This window comes from Herpailurus yagouaroundi, unplaced genomic scaffold (genome assembly GCF_014898765.1).
Source record: "Herpailurus yagouaroundi ecotype Mexico unplaced genomic scaffold, PumYag 196, whole genome shotgun sequence".
Lineage (NCBI taxonomy): Eukaryota > Metazoa > Chordata > Mammalia > Carnivora > Felidae > Herpailurus > Herpailurus yagouaroundi.
Genome location: NW_024412427.1, coordinates 14,827,360 through 14,853,461, shown reverse-complemented (window position 1 = coordinate 14,853,461; position 26,102 = coordinate 14,827,360). Strand labels below are relative to the sequence as shown.

Sequence of the window (26,102 nt, the reverse complement as noted above, 5' to 3'; positions counted from 1 at the left end):
CTCACCAGTCACCTGCTGCATAACTCTCGTGTCACTTTAGAATGTCCTTGATGAAGCAGTAAAAAATTACCCAGTGTTCTAAAATTCCCATCTTTGAATACACCTCTTCTTGGTATTCTCGGTGATGAAATGGGAAAACAGGCATAGAGCACTTCTGCATAAAGAAGTACAATGGCACTTACCAATACTTTCACAGTTAAGTTGCTAGCTCAACTAGCCATTTTTTCATGGAAAACCATTTTAACTTGAAAGAATGACTGACAGACAAACCATGATTATTCAGACTTGGGCTACCTAGTAGACATTTTCTCAAAACAATGTCGGCCTGTTACTACAAGACAAACAACTGACACTGTTGCCAATGATAAAATTGAAGCTTTTGGGTGAAAATTAACGATCTGAAAATTTGTATTCATCAGTAGCTTGATGGCTTCCTAGTCCTGATGGTGATGAGAATAGTAATATTGATGAATGTGACTTTTTTGATACTGGATAATGAGTCAGCATTTAGCGGATCTGCATTAACTCAGTGAACCAATATTTTCCAAATGACCGATACATGATCTTCCAATATCATACATGGGTAAAAGATCCACCCAAAGGACATGACAGACCAGTGGATTTTAACGTAATAATGTACAAGAACGTACCTTCGCTGTTAGGTATTCAGATTCCACACTACAATTAACCCTTCAAGAAACTATCACTTGTCAAGTTTTGGTGTAATGCAAATAAGAATATCCACAATTATTTGAAAACATTATTAAGCCAGTCTTCTCTTTTCTTATAACTATTAGGGTAAGGCTCAACAAAAACATTACTGCCTGCAGACTAAATGCAGAAGCAGAAGTGAGAACCTAGTTATCTTCCATACCTAACGATAAATAGGTCTGCAGCGAAGTGAAGCAAATCATTCTTCTCGTGCAATTTCTGTGTTTGGGGGAAAATAGTATTTTTGTAAAAATGTGTTATTTGTGTTAATATATAATGGGTTTATTATTGTTTTTTAAAAACTTTTAATTTTTTTACATTTAAGAGAGAGAGAGAGAGAGAGAGAGAGAGAGAATATCCAAAGCAGGCTCCAGGCTCTGAGATGTCAGTCAGCACAGAGCCCGACGTGGGGCTCGAACCCACGAGATCATGACCCAAGCCGAAGTTGGATGCTCAACTGACTGAGCCACCTAGGCGTCCATTGTTATTTTTTCAGTGAATGAATAAATATGTATTTGTAAAATTTCAGTTTTAATTTCTAATATGGTAAATATTGATTGATAAATAAGAACTCTTTAATAATTCAGAATTTAATAATTCTTTCTCAATAATTCAGAGTTCAAGAGGGTTTCTGAGACTAAAAAATGTTGAGCTCTGCCAGCATGGAAAATATAACTCAACGAAGTAAAAGGAAAAAACTCTAATGCAGATGCACAGAACTTTACTATTTAAGATGAAAAACTGAACATGCTTAAAATACTCCATGGAGGTTAGGCAAGACTACAGCATATCCGCAAAATATAATATCAGATACTAAAAAAGAGATGTTTGGCACTTTAGTAAACAGATTATGAAACTTTAAAAAGGAAATGCACGACACAAAATATCAGAAACATTAAAAATATGCAAAGACACAGACTGGGACTGAAAATGAATTTTGAAAGACAAGAGCTTTAGATCTGAGGATTTATTTTTAGTGAAGCCAGATAAGCATAGGAAAAACTGGTTTTTCAAAACAGCGAGTAGGATTTGGGGCATACGGTCTGTGTGAGGACAGATGGGGCAAAGGGAAATGGGTTAGAATTGTAAGACAACAACAACAAAAGTTAGGCTTAGATAAACACACACACACACACACACACACACACACACACAACCCTTCCCTTACAGATGGGCTGTTCTCAGTAACTCTTCCCTAGAGATGTCAGGAGTAGGACAGACCTACTTTCTGCTATTGAGTCTCCATCACAAGGGAATGTCCTCGCCACATACATCCCTGGCCTAGAAGCAGCCAGCACCAAACTGGCAGACTCAGCATCCTTTGACAAGCGCTAGCTACACGTCCCCACACACTCAAATCTCCTTCCATGCTAGGACAGACACCCTATTTTGGTTTGGTTTAGAAGTTTCCAGGGATGGGACAGACTTAGATGGGGGTATGGAAGGCAAGCAGTGAGACACAGGACTGTGTCCTGTGGGAAGGGGGCAGAGGCTGACATTCCTGCTCAGAGCAGGAGCCGCGCTGTTCACTGATGGGCTAATTAACACCCCGCAGCAGCCAGATGGGAGGCTCCGGGGCTCTTTCAGGCCTTCCTGCCCTAAGGCCCCACCCCCAAATCCAGCATCTGAGGGAAAAACAAAAAGGTGAAAATGTGAGTGCTGGTTGCCCGGCAACCTGGAGTCGAAGGGGGCTCAACGAAGGAATCGGTGTCCTTACAGACATCTGTGCTGATAGAGGAAGGGGGCTGGTGAGGAGCGGAGGCAGAGGGGGGTGCGTGGCCGGCAAAAAGCCTCCCTAAACACTCCACCTCCTCTCCAACCATCTCATCCAGTTCAGTGTGCTAGTCCTGGGAGACAGGTTTGCTTGAGAAAGCCCTAATGGAGGGAGGGCAAGGGAATGGGTTTTCCTCCATACTCAGGGTGCGCTGACTACACTGAATTGGTACAAACTGATTACATGCACTGAAACCGAAGGGTGTGGTGGGGAAAGCAGAAGCAGAGTTAGACCCACCTCCAAGGCCTCTGCTCCTGCCTGCCATTTAATACTCTCCTTGATATGGGGGGTGGGTGGGGGGTGGAAAAAGTGGCAGGCGCTAAGAGTGGTATGCAGGAACAATGAGGGTCAGCCTTCTGCCCTGTCACCTCCACCCCCATCGCACCCGTCTCTAATCACTTCCTATCCTTCCAGGGCTCTGCACAGGATAGGCCTTCATGCTGGAACACCTTCCTACCCTCCTCATTCTTTAGGAACCCGCCTTAGGGGAAGCCTTCCCTTAACACCAAGTGTGGTTCCGGCTCCTCTACCTATGTGCTCCCTAGCACCCTGTCCCTCCCTGTGATGACAGCAGGCACAGATGGCATCACTGGTCTTCATGAAGCACCTGGGGCTAGATCTAGAGCTCCCCACCTAGTGAGCTCAAGAAATACCGGGATTTAAGAACCTAAGTGGCCCCTCAGCATCTAAAGTTTTAAATATTTCTTAATTAAAAACATTTTTTTAAACATTTATTTATTTGAGACAGAGCATGAGCAGGGGAGGGGCAGAGAGAGGGAGACACAGAATCTGGAGCAAGCTCTAGGCTCTGAGCTGTCAGCACAGAGTCCAACGCAGGGCTCGAACCCACGAACCATGAAATCATGACCTGAGCCAAAATCAGGTGCTTAACTGACTGAGCCACCGAGGCACCCCTAAAGGTAAACAGTTTACAAATTTCTTTTAAATGTTTAGTTTTTGAAAGAGAGAGAGAGACAGACAGACAGAATGTAAGCAGGGGAGGGGCAGAGAGATGGAGAATCTGAAGCCAGCTCCAGGCTCTGAGCTGTCAGCACAGAGCCCAATGCAGGGCTCGAACACGCGAGCTGCAAGATCATGACCTGAGCCAAAGTCAGATGCTTAACTGACTGAGCCACCTAGGCACGCTGTAAAATTGTAAATACTTTTTATCTTTAAATAATTAAAGAGTCACAGGAAGTTGGAAAAATAGTGCGGAGGAATCCCGGGTACCTTCACCTGGTTTTCTCCAAGTCATACCACCACAAAGCTCCCTCATGCTACTTCCCCTGCCTTTCTAATCATACCCAACAGCCTGCCTCAGCCCCCATTCCTAATCTCTGGCAACCACTAATCTGTTTAGAATGTCCAGAATACTATCATTTCGAAAATGTTCTATAAATGGAATCATACAGTGTGTGACCTTTTGGAATTTTTTTTTTCACCCAGCACAATGACCCTGAGCTCCATCCTAAATATTATGTGCATCAACAGTTCGCTCCTTTATATTGCAGATAGTATTCCACGAGCAGTGCCACAGGGTGCTTAACCACTCACCAAGTGAGGGACATTTGGGCTGTTTCTGTTTTTGGCTATTACAAACAAAGCTGCTATGAACATCTGCGTACAGGCTTTTGCGTGGGCATAATTTTCGGTCCTCTAAGATAAACACCCAGGAATGCGATTCCTAGATCTTACTAGTGTTTGTTTAGTTCTTAAAGAAACTGCCAAACAATGTTCTCGAGTGGCCGTACCATTTTACATTCCCACCAGCAATGCAGAAGAGATTCAGTTTCTCTGCACCCTCTCCAGCATTTGGTATCACTGCTATTTCTAATTTCAGCTATTCTAGGTGTGAAGGATCATGTTGTTTAATTTGCATTTCCCTAATGGCTAATGATGGCAAACACCTTTTCATGTGCTATCTGCCATCTATCTGTTTATCCTTCTCAGTGTGGTATGTTTTCATATCCTCGTCCCATTTTCTAATTGGACGGTTTTTTAACCTGTCGAGTCTTGAGTGTTCTGGATCCTTAGAGATAGGACTGCTCTGTCACATGTGTGGTTTGCAAACATTTTCCCCCAGCCTGTAGTTTACATTCTCATTCTCTTAACAGGGTCTTTCCCAGAGCAAAAGTTTTTAATGCTGATGAAGTCCAATTTGTCAATTTCTTTCTGTTACAGACTATGCTTTTAGTGCCATAAGAACTCTTCAACAAGCCCCAGATCCTAAAGATTTTCTCCTGTGAGTTCTTCTAAAAGTGTTGTAGTATTAAGCTTCACATTTAAATCTGTGATCCAATTGGAATTACCAGCTCACATTCATTCTGAGCCCTGAGCTGGTATCCTTGCTGAACACTATTATTATTATTATGATTAGGTAGATTCTGTAGGATTTTTCCATGTAGACTAGTATGTCATCGCAAATATAAACTGTTTTATTTCTTCCTGTCTTATCTGCCTCCCTTTTAATTCTTAATGTGGTGGCAAAACTTTCAGTACTATGCTGAGTAAGAGTGGTGAGACAGGGTCTCTTTGCCTTGTTTCTAAGGGGGAAAGCACTTGGCAGCTAATTTTATTTTTTATTTTATTTTATATTTTATTTATTTGTTCGTTCATTCATTCATTCATTCATTCAATCATTCATTCGTTTTTGAGACAGAGAGAGACAGAGCACGAGCAGGGGAGGAGCAGAGAGAGAGGGAGGCACACAATCTGAAGCAGGCTCCAGGTTCTGAGCTGTCAGCACAGAGCCCAACACGGGGTTCCAACCCACAGACCATGAGATCATGACCTGAGCCAAAGTTGGACGCTTAACTGACGGAGCCACCCAAGCACCCCCATTAAATTTATTGAGTACTTTTTCTTTTGGGGGCTATTATAAAAGGGATTTCCTTAATTTTCAGATTGTTCATTGCTAATATACAGAAATACAACTGATTTTGTTTTTTGACTGTGTATCCTATCACACTGCTGAACTTGCTTATTTTAAAAGTGTTTTTAGGGGTGCCTGGGTGGCTCAGTCGGTTAAGCATCCAACTCTTGATTTCAGCTCAGGTCACGATCTCACAGTCCTGAGAGCAAGCTCTGTGCTAGGCATGGAGACTGCTTAGGATTCTCTCTCCCCCCTCTGCCCCTCCCCCACTCACTTGTACACACTTTCTCTCAAAAAAAAAGTTTTTTTAGACAATTCCTTAGAATTTTCTATATATGAGATCTCATGTCATTGGCAAACAAAGTTTGCTTCACTTCTTCCTTTTTAATCTAGATACTTTTTCTTTTTATTGAGTGACTCTCCTGGCTAGAATCTCAAATATGATGTTATATAAAAGTAACAAGGGTATAAAAGTAACAAGAGTAGACATTCTTGTCTTGTTCCTAATCTTAGGGGGAAAGCATACAATCTTTCTCCATTAAGTAATGTTAGCCGTGGGCTTTTTGCAGATGCCATTTATTGAGTTAAGAAACTCCTTCAATTGCTCAATGCTTTTATCATGAAAGGGTGTTGGATTTTGTCAAATGCTTTTTTCTGCCTATTGAGATGAACATGTGGTTTTTAGCCTTTGTTCTATTAATATGGTATATTACACGAACTTTTTTTCATATGTTAAACCAACCATTTCTGGGATAAATTTCATTTGGTCACGGTATATAATCCTCCTTTTATGTTGCTAGATTTTTTTTGCTAGTATTTTGTGGAGGATTTTAAAATCTATATTCAAAAGGGATACTGGTTTGTAGTTTTCTTGTGGTCTTTGGTTTTGGTATCAGGGCCTCACAGAATTAGTTTGTCTGAATCAAGATCCAAACAAGGTCCAACACTGTATTTAGTTGATGTAACTCTTTTAGTAACAGCCTCACTCTCCCTTTTCCATGCTATTCATTTATTTGACAATTTTTTATCCTGTAAAAAATTTTCATGTTCCAGTTTGGGCTGCAACACACATATCCTCATGTGTCTGGCCTGTTTAACTTGTTCTTCTATCCATCAGGCTTCAATTAAACGGGAGTTAGATCCGGGTACAGGCTGCGATGCACTTACTACTGCATCACATTAGAAGAGACTTCATGTCTGGCTATCCCACTTTTAGTGTTAAGACTCATCTATGGGCTCAGGTGCCCCCAGCCTGATCTATTCATTGTAAAGTTCCCCAGCAACCTTTTACTGAGGGTTTTAGCAAACATTGACCATTTGTGCCTACGTACATTATTTCAGAAGTTGCAACATGGTGATTTTGAATTCCTTCAGTTCTTCCAAGGCTAGGAAATTTTATCTTCACAATTATAAATTTGAGGTCTGACTCGCAGTTAGGGTGGGGGAGCCTCCAGGTGCTGTTGCGGAAGCCTTGGGAGAATTTCTGTTTGCCGTAGTGGTTGGAGGGGCCTTATGGTACTTAAGGCAGACTGCGCATTCTACATAATGAATTCTACATTGTAAGAATCACCTGCATCCCACACGACTTTTGAAAGTCTTGTTACAAATCACCGGAGTCTGAGACCATTTTATATAGGAGACACTGTCCATCTACTATTCTGTTTGCCATTCTCCTAAGAGCTATGCAGCATTTCAGAAAAATCATGTAACAGCAATAGTTTGTAATAGCAATACAGCAATACAGTCTGAGTTTTGCTACAATGCATCTGTATATGTCAGCTTCTGTTACTGTCAAATTCAAGATAACTCCACACACAAGTGCAAATGTCTGACATTTTCCACTGTAATGGTGTTCAGGCATCTACATGATCAAATATACATTACCTTATTATTAATTACTTTCTTTTTGCTTCTCATTTATATTACAGTTAGAACTTTATACTGATTCCTTTTGAAGTATGCATTCAGTTAGATTAGCTATGAATTTTTTTATTTTAGAATCTTTTTTTTTTATTTACTTTTGAAAGAGAGAGAGAGAGAGAGAGAGAGAGCGTGCACTCATGAGCAGGGAAGGGGCAGAGAGGGAGAGAGAACCCCAAGTAGGCTCTGCACTGCCAGCACAGAGCCCAGTGCAGGGCTTGAACTCACGAACTAAGAGATCATGACCTGAACTGAAAGCAAGAGTCGGATGCTTAACCACGTGCCCCAAGAATCTTTTTTTTTTTTTTAAAGTTTATTTATTTTGAGAGAGAGGGAGAGAGAGAGCGAGTGAGCAGGGGAGTGGCAGAGAGGAGAAACAGAATCCCAAGTAGGCTCCACGATGTCAGGGCAGAGCTCAACATGGAGCTCAAACCCACAAACCGTGAGATCATGACCTGAGCCGAGAGTAAGAGTCAGATGCTTAACCGACTGAGCTGCCCAGGTGCCATTTTTACCTATGAATTTCAGTTCAAGAGAAGTAAAGGAGATTTCACAGAATATTTGTTTGAAATGGGCAGTGAGTCTGAGAGAGCTGAGAATTACTACCTACTTAAGTTGTAAAAATTCCTGCCCTCTCTGCCCTTGATTGTTGTCCGGGGGCTTGTTCTGAAATCTTGTCACTGTTTTCTGGGAACATCACAGACAGAGCACTGCACTGGGATGATAGCTGAGCCGTAGCCCTGGCCCTGCCTCTTTATTAGTGGCTGGTGACCTTAGGCAGGCCATCTTATCTCTGTTCCTATCTATAAAATAAGGAGGTTAGATCAGACAAGCTGCCAACCCCTTCAACTACTTTTTATTATTCACCCTTCCCCAGGATTTCTGAAGAGTGCCTAAGGGATGTACCAATTATTACTTATCCTAACGATTCACTTTCCCATTTTTTAATTAATGAAAGACACAGAACTGCAAAATAGGATAAAATATCAATGGCAGTTAACATTTCCTGAGTGCTTACTATTGGCTCCACAGTGAACTCCCCAACCCCCCATTACTACTACACTGTGGACTCTAAATTGGCAAGTGCTGTCTCAGCCAGAGACTAAGGTCTCCCCCTGGTTCCTGTCTCCTACCTCAGAGCACAAGTCCCCTGTCTTTTTTTTTTTAAGTTTATTTATTTTTGAGAGAGAGAGAGAGAGAGAGAGGTATCTTGAGGCAGACTGTGAGCAGGGGAGGGGCAGAGAGAGAGGGAGACACAGAATCCAAAGCAAGCTCCAGGCTTCGAGCTGTCAGCACAGAGCCTGACAAGGGGCCCAAACCCATGAACTGCGAGATCATGGCCTGAGCTGAAGTTGGACACTTAACCGAGTCACCCAGGTGCCCAACAAGTCTCCTGTCCTAAATGCTGCCACCCTAACCTGCTAAGATCTTGGATGTGACATGCTCATACCCCATGGCATTTTGGAAAACTTCTGAAGTTGTCAAAGAGGTTTAGGCAACTACAATGGATGAAATGAAACAAGCAAGACACTGGGCTTACATCCCCTCTGGGCAAGTACTTCTGCATCCCTACATTCCCTGAAACGCCTGGCCCAGGTCACTGCAGCCTGGAGAACCTGAGGAGTTAGGGTGACTAGGAGCAGTACAAGAAGTCACCGCTCCATTGACGTCTCCACTTTCTTTCTCCATCTGCCAAGACTCTGACAACTTGTTGAAGATGCATGGAGGTCAGAGAGGGAGTCAGGTGGCAGGAGGGTTAAAGGCCAGAGCCCTGCAGAAGCATGGGCTGCCCGATGGGGGCTCTGTACTTACCAGGGAGGCTGCCGGCTCGTGTGTGGGTGCTGTGGGTGAATCCGAAGGGGGTCCACCTCTCTGGCAGTGGCAGGGGGAAACTCCCGGTGGGGACTGCTCACACTAGCCTTGTCCCAGTGCTCATGGATAGGTGTGATGATCCCAGACACGATGCGAGACCGAAGTTCCTCGCTGTTCTTGTAGGTCCTGCAGGAAGGAGACGAGCTATCAGCTGCTTGCACCTGGCCGGCAACCCCACACACACTATTCTGGCAGCGGCGACGTCGGCGGCAATGGCGGCCCCGATGGCTCTTAGCTTTGCGCTTGGGCTGTTTATAAGGGTGGGAATGGGCCGCCCGGCGGACCTGTGTGAGGGGGGCAACAGCCCGGTGTTGTTTCCGAGGTTTGGGCCTAAGCTTCTCAGGCATCTGAGTTGCCCCTCCTCGTTTACCACCCCATTAGAAAGGTGAGGGTGTAAGGGCGCAGGGCCTGGACCGGCTACTCCTCATTACCTGCCCAACCCCACCCTCGGCCTCATTGTGTGTTCATCATGTGTCATGGGAAGGGTCACGGACGACCAAGCCTCCTCGGGGAGTGTGAACCAGGCTCCTGGTCCAGGAAGGGAGGGCTCTGAGGGCTCAAGGTCCAGTCCTGTCATTAACTCAGGGGTTCTTGGAAGGCTGCTCTGGGTCTCTTTTCTCTGCCTGTGACAGACAAGAATTGTAAGTTGTAGCTGAGGTGCTGAGGCAGACAGAGGTAGTGACGAGTGGGCAGTGCTCCAGAGTTTCTAAAAATTCGATGTTTTAAAATGAGCCATATCCTGGATCAAAAAACAAATCTTACAAACTTTAAAAAACTAAAGTCATAAAGAGTATGTTCTCTGACCATACAGATTCACACTAAACATCAAAACGGAAAGAAACCTGTAATACATGGAAATTAAGCAATATGATTCTAGATAATCCACAGATCAAAGAGGAAGACATGAAAAAAAACTATAAAGCACTTAATAAAAATAAAAATACAACCTATTAGGGGCAGTTGGGTGGTTAAGTGTCCTACTCTTGATTTTGCTCTGGTCATGAACTCAGGGTTCATGAGATCGAGCCCCTCATGTTGGGCTCCACACTGACAGCGTAGAGGCTGCTAGGGATTTTCTCTCTTCCCCTCTCTCTCTGACCCTCTTCTGCTCACGTGTGTTCTTGCTCTCTCTCAAAATAAAAAAACTTAAAAAAAAAAAAAAAAAGGGGGGGCGCCTGGGCGGCTCAGTCGGTTAAGCATCCAACTTCGGCTCAGGTCACGAGCTCGCGGTTTGTGAATTTGAGCCCCAGCTTGGAGCCTGGAGCCTGCTTCAGATTCTGTGTCTCTCTCTCTCTCTCTGCCCCTCCCCTGCTCACGCTCTGTGTGTGTGTGTGTGTGTGTGTGTGTGTGTCTCAAAAAGTAAATAAACATTAACAAAAAATTTTTAAAAAAACTTCTTAGCACTAAAAACACTGGAAAAGAGGAAAGAAATCGATAATCACAATTCTGACCTCAAGAACACAGAAAAAGAGCAAATTAAGCCTGAAGCAAGCCGAAGTAAGGAAATAATAAAGAATAAAAATCAATGAAAGAGAAAACAGGAAAATGATAGAGAAAAATCAATAAAAAAACTAGTTCATCCAAAGAATGAATAAAATTGACAAACTTCTAGCAAAATTGGCAAACACAAAAAGAGAGAAGACACAAATCACCAATATTGAGAGCGACATGGGCTATTAAAACACATCTGTTGCCACTGAAAGGGTCATAAGAGAACTAAAAATAACTTACTTCAACAACTCAGAGCAGACCAAGTCATCAAAAACCACAATCTAACCACTCCGCCAAAATAAAATAGATAATCTAAATAGTTCTATTCTAGTAACAAAATTCATACTTAAGCACCCAAAACAAATCTCCAGACCCAGATGATTTCAGTGGAGAATGCCACCAAACGTTTAAAGAAGAATTACACCAATTTACAGTTATTTCCAGAAAACATAAGATGAAGAAATATTTCCCAACTCATTTTATGAGGCCAGTATTGCCTCATATCAAAACCAAAGAGAGTACAAAAAACAAAAACTACAGACCTGTATTTCCCATGAACTGGGATGCACAAATGCTCAAGAAAACACTAACAAGTTGAATTAAAAATATATAAAAAGAATCATATGCCAAGGATTTACTGTTGGTATGCAAGGATGGTTCAGTATTCACGAATCCCTACCATATCAGTAAGCTAAGACAAATCGCACGATCCTATCAATTGAAGCAGAAAATGCACTGGACAAAATCCAACATGTAAATCCACTCATGAGAAAAACTTTCAACAAACTAGGAAAAGAGAGGAACCTCTTGAGCTTCATAAAAAATACCTACGGGGTGCCTGGGTGGCTCAGTCAGTTACGCATCCGACTTTGGCTCAGGTCTTGATGTCACGGTTCGTGAGTTCAAGCCCCACGCTGGGCACTGTGCTGACAGCTCAGAGCCGGGAGCCTGCATTGGTTTCTGTGTCTCCCTCTCTCTCTCTGCCCCCCCACCCTCACATTTTGTCTCTCTCTCTGCATCTTCCCTGCTCACGCTCTCTCTCTCAAAAATAAATAAACATTAAAAAAAAATTTTTTTAAATACCTACGAAAACCTACAGTTAACAACATACTAGACTTGAGTTGATTGGAGGGTATTTCTGAAGCTAAGTGGGAGGGAGAGACTTAGGTAAGGAGGGAAGAAAAGCTACACTGTGGCTTTCTATCCCCTTTTGGCTTACTGGAATGGGAATAGAGGTAAAAAAAAAAAGTCTTACAAATTAAGTTTCTCTTTTACTGGGAAGCCACTGAATAGGCAGATATGGATTCCATTCCTATATGGATATACACCTATAGGTATATATCCCTAGGCAGTATGTTCTCTGGACCTTAAATACTGAGTTTTGGAAGAAGGCTGGTCATATGAGTGGAGTAATAATGATGTAACAACTAATATTTACCGATCATTTACTATGTGGCAGGTACTGTTCTAAGTCCTTTATATACATTAACTACATGAGTTTTCAGAAGTATTTATTACAGATCTAGTAAATAAAGGTAGAATTAAAAATAATAATAATAATAATGAAAGACTGAACACTTTGCCTCCGAGACTGGGAATATGGCAAGGATGTTCTCTCTCGCCACTCTTAAATAACATATTGCAATAAGGCAATAAATAAATAAGAAAAAGGAAAGAAAAAGCACAGAATAAAGCAAAGAATAAAACTGCCCCTATTTGCACATGACATGATAGTCTATCTTGACGTTACCAAGAAATCCTCAAAAAAACTCCAAGAACACTGAGTTCACCAAGGTGACTGCATATAAATGATCTACAAAAATAAACTGCATTTCTATACACCAATAACAAATATTCGAAAAGCAAACTAAGAGCAGAACACCATTTACAATCACTCCTCTCCTGCAGAGAAGAAATAGCAAAAGCATGTTTAATAAGATCTATCTGCTGAAAATTACAAAATGATGAAGAAATCAAGTAGGACCTAAATAATGGAGATACACCATGTTCATGGTAAAAATGTCGATTTTCCTCATTATAGGTTTAATGCCACCCCTATCAAAATCCCAGCAAGGTTTCTATAGACATAAACAAGCTTATTCTAAAGTCTGTACAGAAAGGCACAGACCCCAGAATAGCTAAGACTATCTTGACAAGAAAAAGTCGGTGAGAGAAATCATTTCTACTCAATGTTAAGGTCTCCTATGTAGCTACATTAATCAAAACTGTTTGATACTGGCAGAGGGACACACACAAAGATCAATGGGAAAAAATAGAAAACCCCAAAATAGACCCACATAAACAGAGACGATCGCTTCTTGAAAAAGCTGTAAAAGCAAATCCAGTGAAGGAAGAACAAATGGTGCTGGAGTAACTGGACATCCACAGGCAAGAAAATGAGCCCCTGTCTGAACTTCATACCTTATACAAAAGTTAACTTAAAACCGACCGCACACTTAATTCTAAAACATGAAACCATAAAATGTTTAGAAAAAAACATAGGAGGGATGCCTGGGTGGCTCAGTCAGTTGAGCGTCCAACTTCAGTTCAGGTCATGATCTCATGGTCCGTGAGTTTGAGCCCCACGTCGGGCTCTGTGCTGACAGCTCAGAGCCTGGAGCCTGCTTCGGATTCTGTGTCTCCCTCTCTCTCTCTGCTTCTCCCTGACTCATGATCTGCCTCCCTGTCTCTCAAAAAAAATAAATAAATAAAACATGAAAAAAAATTAAAACAACAAATCAAAGATGTTGTTATAAAATCATTAAAAAAAAACACACAGAAAATCTTGGGGAGCTAGAGGTAGTTTGCAAAGCGTTCTTGACACCAAAAACACGACCCATAAAATTGATAAAATAAGTATTATCAAAATTAAAAAGGTCCGCTTTGTGAAAGGCCCTGTTAAAAGAATGAAGAAACAAACTACAGGCTGGTAGAAAACATTTATAAGCTACCATCTCGGAAAGGACTTGCATCTAAAAAATATAAAAACTCTCAAATGAACAACAGTTAAAAAAACCAAAACAAAAAAACCCACCCAACCAATCCAAACAAAATGGGCAAAAGACACGCACAGACATTTTACCAAAGAAGACACACAGACGGCAGATACACACGGAAAGATGCTCATTGTTAACCATTAGGGAAATATAAAGTAAAACCACGATGAGATATCACTACGTGTCAGAATAACTAAAATGAAAGAGTGACCACACCGGATGCTGGTGAAGGTGCGGGGAAACCTTATTACTCACACACCGGCAGTGGACACATAAAATGGTACAGACACCGTAGAAAATCATTCGGCAGTTTCTTAAAAAACTAAACATGCAACTACTATCGTGCTCTTGAGCATTTATCACAGAGAAGGGAGAATCACGTCCACACAGAAGCCTGCACGGGAACATCCTTAGTACCTCCATTTGTAATAGTGCAACAGTGGAAACAATGAGATATCCTTCAAGGAGTGAATAGTTACACAAACTGTTGCACGCCCATGCGGTGAAGTGCCACTCAGCTTTACACAGGAACACGCTATCAATGCATGCAACAACTCCGAGGGATGACAAGAGCACTACGCTGAGAACAGCCAATCCCATAAGCTTACATACTGTATGACTCCATGTATAAGACATTTTTGAAAATGAGAAAATTTTAGAAACGGAGAATAAATGGCGGTTGCCAGGAGTTAGGGATGGGAAGGGAGTGGGGTGGCCACATAAGGGCATCAAAAGGGACCATTACGGTGATAGAAAGGCTTTGTATCATTATATCAATGTTAACATCCTGGCTGTAGTATCCAGTAAGGTTTTGTACAATGTTATCACTGAGGTAAAACGTATAAAGGATACGAAAAAATGTCTGTATTATTTCTTACAACAAGACTATAATTATCTCAAAATAAAAGGTTTAATTAATATTTATAACCATAAGAAGAACAGAGAATATTAAACTAGACCAGCAATTTCGAGTTTTCTCTCGCACAGAAGGGGGCCCAAGGAGAGCAAGAGAGAAAGCCAAGTGGATGGGACCCAGGGATCTTCATTTCCTGCCCCTACCCTTTCCATCGGAGCAATTTTACTTTAACTAGTTTAATGTCAATCCTAAAGAACACTGTGCTTGAAGAAGAGTTCCGTGGCTCAAAAGTCTTAACACCTACAAGGCCTTGGGAGATCTGTGGGCCTGTGGTCTCTACATCCCTATAAAGATCAGGGTTTTGCTCAAAACCTAGAATTATGGGGACCTTGCTGCTTCCCTGAGCAAGCTGGGTGGAAGGGATAAATCTAAGTCCCCTTTCCTTTCAATCAGATGAGGTTGTGTGTGATACAGCCAGCCGGAAGGCCTACGATCTCCCTCTGGAGGGTGTGTGTTTACCTGTAGAGCTCAGGTCTGATTTAAAAACTGCTAAGTACTGAAGAAGTTCTGCACAATTTCTAAGCCTTAGTAGCACTGCCATTTTGGTAGCAGCAAAAGACAGCCTGTGGCCTGTCATCCTGAAGGAGTGGAAAGAGAAGAGGCTTGGCAGTAAGGAACAGGTTCGGACCCCTTAGCAAATCAGAGATTGCTCACCAAGGGGCACAAATCCCCACCCAGAGTGGACAAGACATGTCATGAAGACCGAAAGAGGAGGGCCTGGTGGGGGAAGGTGACTAGAAGCAGGCACTTCAGTGTCGCCGGCAATAAGACGGAGCAGAGAGGGAGAGAGCCTTATGATTAAGAGGCAGATCCACACGCCAGCTCACAGAGCCTCAGTTTCCATGGAGATGATTCCGGTGATCAGATTTTTCCCCTGTGCATATCTAAGAGCTGCTGCACCCAGCACCGAACACTCTGTGCTGACATCTTGTTTTGTTCTCACGACGCCGCGAGGTAGTACTGTTGGTCCCTCATTTCACGGTAAACAAAAAACAAAATACTCCCCCAACACAAAGCCCCAACAACAAAAACGTATTCCCAAAAAAGAAATGGAGACACGGTCACTTTTTCTCTCAGCACCGCTCAGGGCTAAAAGCTGCAATGAGCATGCGCAGCCTCGTACGGTACCTGGGTTCTTCCACCTTCTCCCACGATAGAATTCCAGATTGAAGAATCAAGAGGAAGACTCCCAGTCCTTCCCTTACCCACGTTAGGAGCGTGGGGGTCACGGAGCGGGCAGCGCCCACAACGGCAGCTCTGGGCTGGCCTCGCCTCTCTCTTCCATGCCACAGTCCACTATACGCGGAACAGACCCGGGCCCTGCCCTCAAGGGGATCACAGCCGGTGGGGGAGAGCGACCCTGATCACAGAACACCCACTTAGTAAATGCTGAAAAGGGTGTTTCGAAAGCTCAAACGTGGTGGGGAGCAGGAGAGGTTTCTCTGAAGAACTCTTCAATGGGAACTGAAGGGAGAACAGGAGTTGGCTGCATGGGGAGCTGGGGAGAATATTCTAGGCACAGGGAAGAGCTCTGCAGAAGGGAGAGGAAGCAGGGCATGGAGGCTGAGACACAGGAACTAGGGGCGAAGTGGTCCAGGACGGGGTTACGCTTTAGGCCTCCTCAAGGAGTTTGTTCTTTATTCTAAGAGCAACCGACATTCGCTGAAGGGTTTCAGGTATCTTTCAGATTAACAAGAATTTTTAACTGCGAGAAAATACATACAAAATTTACCCTCGTAACCATCTTTAAGCATACAGTTCAGTGGTGTATTCACGTTATTGTGCAATCGCCTCCACTGTCCGTCTTCAGAAATCTTGCAAAACTGAAACTCTGTCCCCATTAAACAGTAACTCCCCATTCTCCACGTTCCCAGCCCCTGGCAGCCACGATTTGACTTTCTGTCTCTATGAATGTGACTACTATAGGCACCTCATCTCAGCGGAATCATACTAAGTGTCTGTCTGCCTGTGGGTGGCTTATTTTGCTCCGCATAAGGCCCTCGAGGTTATTCCACGTTGCAGCATGTGTCAGCTTCTCCTTCCTTCTTAAAGCTGAACAAATGTAGTCACCGACCACATTGTATGTATACGCTACATTTTGTTTATCCATGCATCTGTTCTAGGTATTCACGGATACCTACATGGCTTCCAACTCCTGCTGGTATGATAAATGCTTCTATGAACATGTGTGTGCAAATATCTATTCTGGACCCTGCTTTCAATGTTACTGGTTATACCCAGAAGTAGAATTGCTGGACCCCATGGTAACTTAATTTTGTGAGGAACCACAACACTGTTTTCCATAGTGGCTGCACCATTTTATGTTTCCACCAATGGTGCACAAGCATTCCAATTGCTCCACATCCTGGCCAACACTTGTGTTCTGTTTCTTTTTTTTTTTTTTTTTTTTTTGACAGTAGCCATCCTAACGTGAGTGACATGGTACCACTGAAGGATTTCAAGCAAGCGTTTTAGCCACAATCTTATTATCTGTTTTAAAAGGCTGGTCCGACTACTGGGTGGGAAATCGACTGAAAGGTGGTAAGCAGGAACAGAAGTAGGCATCTCCTCACGTAAAGGCCACATGGAAGGGGGCAGAGACAATGATGGAGGCAGGTGATTTGGAAGTCTGAGAGGAGTGGAGGGGGTTAGATATAATAAAATACAACACAGGAGTGCCTGGGTGGCTTGGTTAAGCGTCTGACTTCGGCTCAGGTCATGATCTCACAGTTCGTTGACAGCTCGTGTTGGGCTCTGTGCTGACAGCTCAGGGCCTGGAGCCTGCTTCTGATTCTGTGTCTCCCTCTGTCTCTCTTCCCCTCCCCCGGTCAGTGTGTGTGTGTGTGTGTGTGTGTGTGTGTGTGTGTGTGTGTCTCAAAAATAAACAAACACTAAAAAAAAAAAAAAACACAACAGGGTTTCCAGGCAGTTCTGGTGACTGTGAATTTACGGTGATGCCGGGCTTCCTCTAACCAAGGAGGCTGATCAGGATGGCAACAAAGTCCCTAAAATGGAATAAAGTGGAAATAACTGGGCCTGACTATGTAACAGATAATGCCATTACACTTAAGGAGAAAGCAGCATTAATCTAAGTACATTTTGAACACAATACTCTGACTATAACATCCTCAGTGGGACACAGTTGAAGAACAAAAGAATCGGAAAGAAATTATACTTGGAACTTTACTTGGTTGACTTGTTCTTTGTTGGCACTGACGTCGCAGTTCAGAAACTATGTGTGTACTTCAGGATCAAACAAATGAGTAAATATGCTGATACTGTTGGAAATCAGGGTCCACGCCACAGAAGGAGATACAAGTACGGAATAAGAGAGTTAAGAATCCCTTGGTGTTAGATTAAAAACGAAAGCATCAGTTTACAATTTAAGAAAAGACTTTAAGGAAAAAGCTTTCAAGCTCTATTCTAATCTACAGGGCCTGGAAGCAATAGCATCCTTGTATTAATGAGCACATTCAGGGCCCAGATTTTGGTTGTTAAATACGATTCCCCACTAACAGAAATCATGGCTCCCTAGAAAACCGGCTGATTACAAGGCAGGGACAAGGAAATTACAAGGGAAGGCGGGAATATTTTATTGTGCCAGAAAGTGTGAAACGCTCTAAGAGTGATGGGGACATGTCAAAAGGACAAAGAGGCAGCTTGAAAGGGTTCCCACTGGCCAACTCTGGAACAACTGAAGCATCCGAAGCATGATAGAAATGGACCATAACTTAGAATAAAAAAGAATCCATTGTCTACACTGGTATTTAAAAGAAATAAAAATAAAGGGGACAGGGAGAATAGAAAACTCTTTTTTATAAAAAATGCTGATAAATGTAGTTAGAATGATTAGAGTAGAAAATTACTGCCCTACAAACATCACTGTAGTAACTGACTCAGGCGAGAATCATCCACAGATGCCAAAACTACCGGGTAAAAGACAGTATGGTCTGCTAGCATAATCCCGCAGATCGCTGATGAAACACAAAGGAAAACAGATGCCTTCACTATAGAAAGAGCTGGCAGACGCTGTCCTAACCAAGTCATCAAAATGAACCAAGTCAACAAGACAGATGTCTATGCCTGATGCAAACACCCTGAGAGCACAGCCTCACCTATGGGGTGCTCTTGTCAAAAATGTTCAACCGGAATCAAATGAGGAGGAAATAACCTAATAAACCTGATCACGAGGAAACAATCTGAACCTCCTACACAACAACTGACCTCAAGTCTTCAAAAATACCAAAACCATGGAAAATAAACATCTAGGAAACTGTTCTGGATTAAAAGTAATTAAAGAGCCAGGAAAATAAATGCAATATGTGATGTTTGGTTGGGTAAGAAAAAACCCCCAAAGAGCCAAAAGACTAGTTAAAAAGGATACTGCCAGGATGACCGCAGAAATATCAACAGACTGTGTATTAAAGGACAGTCATATATCTACGTTTCATTTCCTGAGCATGATAACTGTGTTAAGATTATATAGGAGGTGCCCTTGATGAATACGGAGATACTGCTTGAGCTTAGGGGTGAAGGTTCACAAAGTGTGGAAAGAATTCTCAGGTGGTTCAAGGACAGAACAGCACACAGCAAAACTAAGCAAATGTGGCGACACGTTAAAAACTGGTCAACAGAGATGACAGGTATGCGAGCGTTCACTGTAATATTTTTACAAACCATCCTTTCTGTGGGGTAGCAAATTTCAAAATAAAACGTTAGGAGAATGAGAAAATAAGCCAGACCGGGAGAAGATATTTGCAAAACTCACATATGATAAAAGACTGTACCCCAAATATACAAAGCACTCTTACAACTCAATAGTAAGAGAACAGACCAATGAAAAAATGGGCCAAAGACCCAAACGAACACCTCACCAAAGAAGATGTGCAGACGGCAAGAAAGCATATGGAAAGATGCTCGGCATCATGTGTCACTTGGGAACTGTAAATTACAACAAGATACCACCATACACTCATCAGAATGGCCAAATCTGCAAAACCGACACCACCAAACGCTTACAAGGCTGTGGAGCAACAGGGATTCTCATACGTTGCTGGTGGGAATGCGAAATGGTACTGCCACCATGGAAGACAGCACGGCAGTTTCTTAGAGAAGCAAACATACTCCGACATTCCCCGTAGTGAACCTGCAGGTCAACTATGGAGTCCGGGTGAGGATGTGTATTGATGGAGGTTCTTCCACTATAACAAATGCAGCACTTTGGTGCAGGACGCTGACGGTGAAGGAGGCCGTGTGGGTGGTTGGAGGGGGAGGTGTTCATGGCAACTCTTTGCGCTCGTTCACTGTGAGCCTAAAACTGCGCTAAAAAATAAAGTCCATTCAAAAGAAAACAAAGTTGGAAGCGGAGATCGAATTAGGTACACCTTTCCTCCAGGAGCCTCTTCTGACTGACCCCACCGCTCCCCTGTGGCCACTGTAGCACTTGTGGATGCTTGATTACATCACTTTACTTCACGTGGCACTTCCCATGTGAATCTTCTCTTAAAATAAATTAAAAACAGAAAAGAGAACTGAGAAGTGACTGTGCCCAGGAGACAAAGACCATTCTATTAACCTTTCTTGACTCTCTCGACTTCTCTGCCCTATTCCATTGTTTCTCTCGTCTTTTTCCCCAGGGAAAAGCCATCACTTAGAAGTACCTGTGGAAGTCACCCAGGTGTTCTGAATCGACATAATCATCCAAGTTCAGTGTCAAATCTGATACCTGCTGTGAGCCACATTCCTAGAAAAATGAAAACAGAAAACGAAAGACTGGGGAGATTTCTGGGCTAATGGGTGAGTGGAGAACAACAATTAAATACTCAGTTTAAGGAAATATACATGAGCAAAGGAACATACCAGGAATGTCTGTAAGACGCGAAATACTTCCAAAGCAGAGGGGGCTTCTCTGATTTGGGAATATTACCTTTGTAGGGCAGAGCCCAATAAACCTACTTCCCAGGCTCTTTTGTAGCTTGGGCACAGGCATGTAATTGAGGTGCCAAATGGATGCACGTCTCTGACTTGGAGGCAGCAACACGGAAAAGCCAGGGGCAGACATCTTGCTAAAGAGGGGAGGCACAGAGACACCAGTGGCTCACGAGAAGGTGCCGAAGGCCTGTAGCATCAGCCGGCACCTAATGCCTGGGGCGACAGCAGCAGCAGTGGTTTCTACAGCCTGGTTTTGAGGGACTGTCTTGAAAGCCCAGCCTTGAACCTGTTTCTCTAGCCTTTCCAATAATTCAGTGAACTATTCCACCTCTTTTAATAAACCCAATCTGTTTAAACTAACCTAAGGCAATTTTGTTATTTTTTTACTAAGAACTCTGTCTGATACAAGATCTAAATGTTCATCAAAACAGAAAGGGATAAATACATTATGGTTATTAGAGACTACCTCATAGTTAAAACAAATAAAGTATATCTTTACATGGAATGTATGTAGACTGCATGGTACTTTTCTATGAGCACGCAGAGACAACCAGGACAAACTTAACAAGAGTTCACTGCCCCCGTGGTGCACAGTCCAGTGGCAGAATACAAACACTAAATACCTAATTACAAACTGTGGGAGGTACCAGGCAAGGAAATAAAATGATGAAGTAGAGAGGCATAATTTAGATTTTTCTGGCAGGTGAGAGTAGGTAGTCAGGACTGCACTTTTTGAGGAAGTGAAAAACGGGAGGGAGTTAGCAGGGGCTAAAGGCAGAGAGGAGGGTGCGGGGGAGGTGGCCCACAGTGGCGGGGAAGTTTTTTCCATCCCTGGAAATAAGAAACGTAAGGGCTCCAGGATAGCAGAGAGCTAGGCTTATCCAAAGAATAGTCGTCCTCTGGGCCTACAATAAGCATTTTCCTCCTCTGTTGTCAGTGAACGGATTTATCCTAATTTACATAATCATTCCCCAGTGATGGAAAAGTCCCTCCCTTGATAAAACCAGAAGGTGAATATCTTTGAACACAAAGCTTTTTTATATTGAGGATTCTTGCCTCAGTTCCAAAAGTAGGATCCCTTGGATAAAGGCCTCACAAACATTTAAGGCCTTTGATCTGTACTGTTAAATGAGCTGCACAAAGGTGATCACAACGTGTGCTCCCACCAGCAGATACCAACATGTCCCCGAGACTCACCAGCACATTGATGATCACGCTGTTCTCCACGGTGACAGCCTTCACAAGGAGCTTTCTGGACCCATCCTTCGACTCATACCGGAGGACATACAGGTCTTTATTGCTGTTCCATTCGGCTGGGAGCAGTTCTGATTTCTTATCATTGGGACCCGGCTGAGAAGACACCAGGGTTGAGAGGGGATGACGACCTCAGAGCACAGAGCGAGGAAGGACTTCACAGATAATCTAATCCCACTCCCTCATTTCACAGGTTAAGGACATGGAGGTCAACAGAAACAAACGGCCCAAGTCAGAGGTCTGGGATCTATCTCTGGGCTCCTGCTCTAGTGCTTTCTGCCTTGTAGCTGCCTGCCTTTGTGACACAGTACTGGAACCTGTCCAGAATCCGTCGCCTCGGGTTTACTAATAATGTCCTCTCCACCTCCCTCCCCAAGAATCAGGCCAATCTCCTGAAGGGATACTATGAAATTCTAAGGCAGCAGTTTTCAAAGCTCAGAACCTGGGCCATCTGTAACAGGAGCACCAAAACGTTATCTAAAAATAAAGACTCTAGTGCACTCTCGTCCAGGCTACTGTGGTGATCGTTTGATACTGTTGAGGTTCATCTGTTTCAGAGTGTTTAACCACATACGATCCATGATACAGCACCCCGCTGCCGTGAAGTTCACAGCTACATACAGTGTGGCGCTGCGTGAACACGTCGCAAGGTACGCATTCGGTGGGGATGCATATTTGGACTGTGTACAGGTTGGCTGTTATAAATGAGGCTGCTGTGAACATCTGTGTACACACGTCCTAGCATGCACGTAGTGAACTTCCATAGAGTGCGTACGAGGAAAGAACTTCTAATTCATGACATAAAGTCAAACTGTTTTCCAAAGAGGTACTGATTTTACACTTCCACCAACAACATAGGAGTTCTTGTATTCCACATGGTCAGCAACTCCGTCACTGTCCGATTTAAAAATTTTTGCCAAGCTGGTGTGTGTAAAAATGCATCACTGTGAGTTGTGATGTCTTCTTTTTCTTTTTAAATAACTCTAGGACTTTCCTTTTACACATTAAAGTTTGAGAAGCAGTTTCTACACTATTTTTTTAAAGATCAAGATCTTCTTTTTTTTTAAGTTTACTTATTTTTGAGACAAAGACAGCACAAGCAAGGGAGGGGCAGACAGAGAGAGGGAGACAGAGAACCCCAAGCAGGCCCCGCGCTGTCAGCACAGAGCCCAACATGGGGCTCGAGCTCATGAGTTGTGAGATCATGACCTGAGCTGAAATCAAGAGTTGGATGCCTAACCTACTGAACCACCAGGTGTCCCCAAGCTTTCTTTTTTCTTAAGTTTATTTCGAGAGAAAGAGAGTGCTCACTCATATGCACATGGCGAGCAGCGGGAAGGGGCTGAGAGAGAGACAATCCCAAGCAGGCTCCATACTGTCAGTGCAGAGCCCGACCCGGGGCTCGATCTCAGAAACCGTGAAATCAGGACCTGAGCCAAAATCAAAAGCCAGACACTTAACCAAACTGAGCCACTCAGGCACCCCTAAACTATTTCTATAGTAATAGAGTGATTTACAGGTGGGGAAAGATTTCCTGAGATTCATAAATGAGAAAAAGTACTGTCTTTGAGACGGTTCCAAATTTAAAGCTTCTGCTCAACAACAGACACTGCAACACTAACAGGCAGCCACTCTGCCATGGCTACAAATGAAAAAGGACTAATAACTAGCACATTAAGGGAATGCCTGGCAAATGAACAATAAAAATTAGGAACCCACTTGAAAACTTGGCCAAGATATGAACAAGCAAAAGATAACGGCAGATAACAGTATATAAAGGGCTGTTGTTAAAAACTTGACTAGCATCCAGAGAAGGACAGGTGGAAATAATGAGATTCCAGGTTACAACCATCAGACGGGTATTATCCATTTTCCCTTTTTTTTTTTTTTTTTGGCCGGGTGTTCACGTGGGTGTGGGGAGAATGTGAACCTTCAGACACCGCTGGTGGCCCTTTACATTCCTACAACCCTTCTGGAAAGCGATCTGGCAGTATTTGGTGCGATTAGGTAAGCTGACACCCTATGACCCCAAACCTCTCTTCCTGGAAGAAACCCTGTGCACAAAAGCACAGGGGTCATGACAAGGGACCTTCGTCACAACCTTGTCGTGAGCACCAAAGTGGAGGTGAAATGAAAAGATATGCCTGCAGTGGAATACTATATAGGAGTTACAAGAAACAAACTAGATCAAATTGTAGCATCGTACAGATATTAGTCAAAAATACAACTTAAACTTTCCTTAAAAATTAAGAAAAAATGTGATTTACAGCTAGGTATCACTCGTGTAAAAAATTTTTAAAACACACAAAAACACTCTATATACTTTTTTCGTGGATACCTATTTATGTGGCTAAACACAAGCAAGTGGACTGACTGGGAAGCTCTGTACTCAGGAGAGTATGTTGGGAGAAGCTGGACCAAAGACGAAAAACAACAGCAAAACACAAAAATGGGCACCACAGCCCTTACACACACCAAGGACAATGGGAGTTCAAAGGCAGAGAACTGTGGGCCTCTCCTCTTTGGTCACCCTTAGTGCTCAGGAATCCAAAGGGAGAAGTGGTCCCCAATACAATTTAAGATGTTGCAACTGGCATGGTTTAAAAGCTGGCTGGATGACAAGGAAACTCACAGGCCTGAAGCAAAGAAACGAGAGTGACAAAAACCGCAAGTGAAACGAATCAAAACAGTCCACTAAGTGACGAAGAGAAACAATCCCCCCCATCCAACCGGGTAGATTTCCTGTTAATAGGTTTAGTGCCGTGGATTTAAGGTTTACTTTGGAAGCCAAGAATTTGACAACATGCCTCGTTTTTGTTCTGTCAGAGGCCTCTGAATTTATGTTTATATCCACCACATACGGTGTTTAACCCACCAGAATTCTTCCTCGGAGTATAGATAATTCATTAGGCTCACTCTCCTATGTCTCTCACTGCCGGGGGGAACTGATGGTACCAGCCCAAGGGCTGCCCTGATAATGGGAAAAACAGGTGGGACCAAGAGGGACTGGCTCTGGTGATAATCAGGCCAAACACGGCATTCAACTGTCTTCTAGACACTGACATCAGTATCGGGCCCCCCAGAAAGCTGCAGCTGGAAAGTAGCCAAAGTATATGGTTATACAGTTTAACACCCTCAGGCGAAAAATTTAAGGGCTGAGAGGGGCTGGGAAGGGCCCAAGGTCACAGTAAGTCAGGTGCACAGCTGGGTTTGGGCTTCAGTGCTCCTGGTTGCTTGGTCTATGGCTGGAGATTTTTCCCAGCCAGGTCCACCAGACTGGCCCCTAGAAAGTAAAGATAGTTGTCCACTTAGGCAAAATCCTAAGCATTCTTCAGTGACCATGAGTTCATCCCAGGGTCTCTGGGCTAAAATCCACCCAAAGAAACACAAACATCATCTTGGGCATTTTCTCTCTATGGTCAAAATCTTTAGATTCCTCCAACAGGAAACAAGATTCTCTGACTTCTACCTATGGCCATCTCTAACCCCTTGCTACCTGACCCACCTGACACCTCTGTAAAGCTCTTAGGAGGAGCGGCACTCACTTCGAGGAAGTGCTCCAAATTCAAACAGCCAATTTTTATTGAAGCCAATGGCCTCACTGCTCCTCTAACCAAGTTTCACATGTGCAATTTCCCTGAACAAGAGGAGATAAAACCAAAGAGAAAAGCAGACAACTTTGTATTTAACTGTCAATATGCTAAATGATCCGGCACATACTCCCAGGACCTTCCTCTCTCTTATCACCCTTAGAAGGGTGAGGAGCAGGAGGTGGCTGGAGAGGCAGCATGAACATCCTCCAGGCATGGCAAACACTGTTGGTCTCAGCTGAGTCTGCTGGTCTCAAGGCAGACAATTAAACCCTCTTTTAAATAAACTGATAGGAAAGATGCCTCTCTACAGGCCTTCTGCTCCAGGGGACGCTGACTCAAGCAGCAGTTCGAGAAGGGGGAAGTGCAATGTGAGCTTTAGCAGCACTTGTGACAAAGGGCACAGAAGCAGACACACCAGTGTGCAATACAAACACCCATCCCCAGAGGGCACGCAGGACTTAGCACGGGGGCGGGGGACACATGGACAGTGGGCGGTGCCTTTCAAACCTTCATCCCCACCCTCCCTGGCCTCCCGTAAGATATCTGGGGCTGGCAGCTTTTTCTGGCCTGTATGAACTCAACACGTGGCACCATGAACACAGTGGAATTAGATGGACCTTTAGGAATCGGTGAAGGACCTTTTCTGTTCTTTAAACCAGTATTAGGATGAGATCGCATTCTTTCTGCACAGTTCACCTGAAAATTCGGCAAGGGGAGGATGCCGAAGGAGGCAATGACCTATAGGAACTGATGTCCCTAAGCTGTCAAAGCA

The 26,102-nt window shown here is 43.4% G+C and overlaps 1 protein-coding gene across 1 annotated transcript in view; it reads right to left on the bottom strand.

Annotated features, from left to right (window-relative positions):
• The window catches only part of PSMF1 (proteasome inhibitor subunit 1), a 36,492-nt gene extending 14,174 nt beyond the window's left edge, over positions 1 to 22,318 (bottom strand). The window contains exons 1-4 of the mRNA XM_040446807.1: positions 22,312 to 22,318; positions 21,681 to 21,868; positions 20,213 to 20,295; positions 9,090 to 9,275 (exon numbers count right to left, since the gene is read on the bottom strand). Coding sequence (XP_040302741.1) covers positions 9,090 to 9,275; positions 20,213 to 20,295; positions 21,681 to 21,868; positions 22,312 to 22,318 — 464 coding nt within the window. The remainder of the gene's footprint in view (positions 1 to 9,089; positions 9,276 to 20,212; positions 20,296 to 21,680; positions 21,869 to 22,311) is intronic.
• Between the last annotated feature and the right edge of the window lie 3,784 nt (positions 22,319 to 26,102).